The sequence below is a fragment of the Cololabis saira genome, chromosome 4 (genome assembly GCF_033807715.1).
Source record: "Cololabis saira isolate AMF1-May2022 chromosome 4, fColSai1.1, whole genome shotgun sequence".
In the NCBI taxonomy this organism is placed as follows: domain Eukaryota; kingdom Metazoa; phylum Chordata; class Actinopteri; order Beloniformes; family Belonidae; genus Cololabis; species Cololabis saira.
In genome coordinates this window covers 49,626,756-49,631,725 of record NC_084590.1, presented here as the reverse complement: position 1 = coordinate 49,631,725, position 4,970 = coordinate 49,626,756, and the positions used below count along the sequence as shown (strand labels likewise).

General features: G+C 48.5%; 1 protein-coding gene across 1 annotated transcript; it reads left to right on the top strand.

The window, feature by feature from the left end:
• The first annotated feature begins 289 nt into the window (after nucleotides 1–289).
• On the top strand, nucleotides 290–2,526 carry LOC133442141 (zinc finger protein 665-like). Its single transcript, XM_061720094.1, has one exon. It carries the CDS (start codon nucleotides 360–362, stop codon nucleotides 1,644–1,646), a length of 1,287 nt encoding a protein of 428 aa, XP_061576078.1. The 5' UTR covers nucleotides 290–359; the 3' UTR covers nucleotides 1,647–2,526.
• Nucleotides 2,527–4,970: the final 2,444 nt, after the last annotated feature.

The following is a 4,970-nucleotide window of genomic DNA, read 5'->3' as shown; positions in this document are numbered from 1 at the left end:
CAGCTCAGCATGCATGCTCTCAACATTGCTTGAATGAAAAATGGTTGGAAGATCTTATCAATACCCATCCCTATTAATGAACTATTTTGATGGTTTTCGTGTTAGTAGCTTTAACCATTTACACTTTTGATTTGACGTACTGAGATGTTTCATCTGAAGGTTTCTGGCTGTCAATAACAGCACTGAGACAGACAGCACTTTATAGAAACTGAAAAGCTTTTGAGAGTCAGCCAGCAAGATGATTTAATTCTTCTTCTCTGTCCTTACAGAAACATAAAGGCAAAGAGAGACCCACAAGTTATCGTTGTGATCACTGCAAGAAAGTCCTCACCACTTCATCAGGTCTGAGAAAACATAAGATGATTCACACTGGAGATAAACCGTTCAGTTGTGATCAGTGTGGAGCAGCTTTTACCAGAAAATATCATCTAAAGATACACCAACGTATTCACACTGGAGAAAAACCGTTCACTTGTGATCAGTGTGGAGCAGCTTTTACCAGAAAATATCATCTAAAGATTCACCAACGTGTTCACACTGGAGAAAAACCGTTCACTTGTGATCAGTGTGGAGCAGCTTTTACCAGATCAAGTGATCTAAGGACTCACCAACGTATTCACACTGGAGAAAAACCGTTCACTTGTGATCAGTGTGGAGCAGCTTTTACCAGACAAGATTGTCTAAAGATTCACCAACGTATTCACACTGGAGAAAAACCGTTCAGATGTGATCAGTGTGGAGCAGCTTTTACCACTAAAAGTAAACTAAAGATTCACCAACGTATTCACACTGGAGAAAAACCGTTCACTTGTGATCAGTGTGGAGCAGCTTTTACCAGACAAGATCATCTAAGGATTCACCAACGTATTCACACTGGAGAAAAACCGTTCAGATGTGATCAGTGTGGAGCAGCTTTTACCACTTCAGGTGTTCTAATGATTCACCAACGTGTTCACACTGGAGATAAACCGTTCACTTGTAATCAGTGTGGAGCAGCTTTTACCACTTCAGGTGTTCTAATGATTCACCAACGTGTTCACACTGGAGATAAACCGTTCAAATGTGATCAGTGTGGAGCATCTTTTACCCAACAAGGCAATCTAAGGACTCACCAACGTATTCACACCGGAGATAAACCATTCAGATGTGAACAGTGTGGAGCATCTTTTACCAGATCAAGTCATCTAAGGACTCACCAACGTATTCACACTGGAGATAAACCGTTCAGATGTGATCAGTGTGGAGCAGCTTTCACTGAGTCAGGAACGCTAAAGATTCACCAACGTATTCACACTGGAGATAAACCGTTTAGGTGTGATCAGTGTGGAGCAGCTTTTACCAGATCAAGTCATCTAAGGACTCACCAACGTATTCACACTGGAGAAAAACCGTTCAGATGTGATCAGTGTGGAGCAGCTTTTACCACATCAAGTTATCTAAGGACTCACCAACGTATTCACACTGGAGATAAACCGTTCAAATGTGATCAGTGTGGAGCAGCTTTTACCACATCAAGTCAGCTAAAGATTCACCAACGTATTCACACTGGAGATAAACCGTTTAGATGTGATCAGTGTGAGGCAGCTTTTACTCAACAAATTCAGCTAAAGAGACACCAACGTACTCACACGAGTGATAAACTCTAAAGATGTGATCAGTGTGAAGTGTGGAATTGCAAAAAAAACACCTCAGCACAGCAAAAAAAACAAAATAATCAGACAACATCATACCTAAAACTTGAAAGACTAACATATGATGCCCCCTGGACACCTCCTGGGAAGGTGTTCCTGGCATGTCCCACCAGGAGAAGAGCCAGGACACACCAGAGGGAATGTCTTTTGGCTGACCTGGGAACATCTCTGGATCCCTCCAGAAGAGCTGGAGGAAATGTGTGGGGTGAGGGAAGTCTGGACATCTCTGCTCAGACTGCTGCCCCCGCTAACCAGTCCCACATCAAGTGGATGAAGATGGATGGATGGACAAAATCCATATCTAACTATAGCATTAAATATTCCACAAATACTGCATTAGCGCATCTCTAACATCTCTTCCTCCTCTCCACCCCGAGCCACTGCCACCACTGGCTGAAGTGTTGCTGCTGCAGGTTCATCCTATGATGTTTCATACATCTTTCCATGACTTTCACACAGATAATGTAGTGGACAGGAAGTCATCACCATTCATTTCACCAGTCGGACATCACAGAAGGAAACCTGCTGAATTCATCTTCTACAACCTGTCATGGTTTCCCAGTTGGGGATAGGTTTTTTCCATGATCACTCTCCTGTCGTTCCAGATCCTGCCACCCTCATCAGCCAGACATCTTTTCTTTCCCCTCACCTGTGCTTCCCCGCCCATCTGCACACCTGGTTCCCATGATCATCAGTTCCCCTTTATGTACCGGCCCATTTCCACATGCCAGTTGCCAGATTGTCTAGCGTTCATGCCTAGCTTTCCAGCATTCCTGATTCTGTCTGTTTCTGCCTGCCTGCCTGTGACTTTGCCTGATTCCCGGTTTTTGGATTTTTGCCTGCCCCTTTGGATTTGTCTGCCTGATCTGCCTGTCTTCCCGGTTTTTGACTCCTGCCTACCTCTGACCTGATTAAAGCCTCTTGGACTCTGATACTCCGTTTGATGTTGTTCATTTGGGTTCTCTGTCTTTTGAGCTGTGACAGTACAATCTGGCCAAAAGTATGAACCCAGCCAGCATGGACCCACCAGGAAAGAACGTGGATCTGTGGGAGCTCTTTTACGGTGACCAAGTGGCGTCCTACCACCGTATGTTGAAGGGGACAGGGACATGCGGCCAGCCCCAGCCTGTTGCTGTTCCCGAGGTGGTCCCGGACCCACCCCAGTCTCTTCCCCCTTTCTGGGGAACACGCCTGGCTCGAAATGGGCCCAGGAGTCTCCAGCTTCAGGAGAAAAGACGGCGGCGGCAGTCCCAGCCTGTTCCTGTTCCGGCGGTGGTCCCGGTCGCATCGCCCCCTGTTCCTGCTCCGGCGCTGGTCCTGGACGCATCGCCCCCTGTTCCAGCTCTAGCGGTGGTCCTGGATGCATCGCCCCCTGTTCCGGCTCCAGCGGTGGTCCTGGACGCATCGCCCCCTGCTCTAGCGGTGGTCCTGGACGCATCGCCCCCTGTTCCTGTTCTGGAGGTGGTCCTGGACGCATCGCCCCCTGTTCCTGCTCCGGCGTTGGTCCTGGACGCATCGCCCCCTGTTCCTGTTCCGGCGGTGGTCCTGGACGCATCACCCCCTGTTCTGGCTCCGGCGGTGGTCCCAGAACCCCCTCAGCCAGCACAGAGGACCCGGCTACGCCCCGAGACCTCCTGACCCGCCTGCTACGTCCCCAGACCTCCTGACCCGCCTGCTACGTCCCCAGACCTCCTGACCCGCCTGCTACGCCCCCAGACCTCCTGACCCGCCTGCTACGCCCCCAGACCTCCTGACCCGCCTGCTACGCCCCCAAACCTCCTGACCCGCCTGCTACGCCCCCAGGCCTCCTGGCCCACCTGCTACGCCCCCAGACCTCCTGACCCGCCTACTATGTCCCCAGACCTCCTGACCCGCCTGCTACGTCCCCAGACCTCCTGACCCGCCTGCTACGTCCCCAGACCTCCTGACCCGCCTGCTACGTCCCCAGACCTCCTGACCCGCCTGCTACGCCCCCAGACCGGCCTCCGGAACTGTCTCGGCGGTCGGCCCGGCCCCGAGGACGGCCCCCTGAACTTTGGCCATGTGTCGGCCTGGGACTCTGATTCTCCGTTTGATGTTGTGCATTTGGGTTTTCTGTCTTTTGAGCCGTGACACGACCACTGGTGCTCGGTTGACTTTGTGCTTAAAGACTGTTCTGCTGTCAGTCGTCCAGGGCCATGGAATGGTTTCAAGAGCCAGTCCTGCAAAGGATAAGAGGATAGAGTCTCAAAGAAGGAAATACCCAGCAGTCACTGTGTATTCCTGATGTGAGCTAGGAAGATGTTCCTCCCACTGGCTAACTCCTGTATGTATTATATATGTAATCAACCATTTTTCCTTGAGAGCTGAACTTTCAGGATCGATTCCTTGAATGCTTTGCTAAATTTGCCCCTTTTAACATTTCTTGATATTTTGATGTTAAATCCACTGTTTTTGGCCATTTCTTTACATTTAATAAATTTCCGTACTCTTTTACCTGAAGTCTCCTTTAACACAAAACTTGGCACAATTAATTTTTTGGATTGTACTTGTCAAGTCTAACAGGTTTGAGGACGATTTGTCAAAAAACGTAATCGTACAGGAATGTATAATTTTTATATCATATTTATTAAAAAGATAATAACAGTGTTAACAGTCTGTATGGATATTTAGTCAAATTCATCAATAGCAAAAAAAAACCCCGTCAGATGTTCAAAAAGTTATTTGAACGTAGAAAGTTGCGGTCTTTCACTCACTAATTAAGGCTGGTGGACGCACTTTTCTGAGGTTTGGTCCGTTGGCGACACTCACTGGTGATGCAGTGAAGTGCAGAATATGAGGAAACGACGTCAACAATAAGTTAACGACCACGTGAAGGACACGACAGTCCTGGACCTGGACCTGGACCTGGAGCTCGACCTGGACCTGGTCCTGGACCTGTTCCTGGACCTGTTCCTGGACCAGGACCTGGACCTGGAGCTGCAACTATCTCACAATAAACCACATGAACATATAAAGGTTGGAGCTCAAAGATGTAACCTGTCGATCACAATGTCAGCCTTGGTTCTGTTAGTAGAACCCCTTCTTTATTCTTCCTCTACAGCTGATGGAGGGATCTCTGCTAACACTCCTTTATCTGCTCTCTTCTTTCTTTTTCCCTTTACAGCTGATGGAGGGATCTCTGCAAACACTCCTTTATCTGCTCTCTTCTTTCTTCCTCTCCAGATGATGGAGGGATCTCTGCAAACACTGCTTTATCTGCTCTCTTCTTTCTTCTTCCTCTACAGATGATGGAGGGAT

What these genes read in the sequence shown, in the direction of transcription:
- LOC133442141 (XM_061720094.1), top strand. Translation starts at nt 360, where the DNA reads ATGATTCACACTGGAGATAAACCGTTCAGTTGTGATCAGTGTGGAGCA.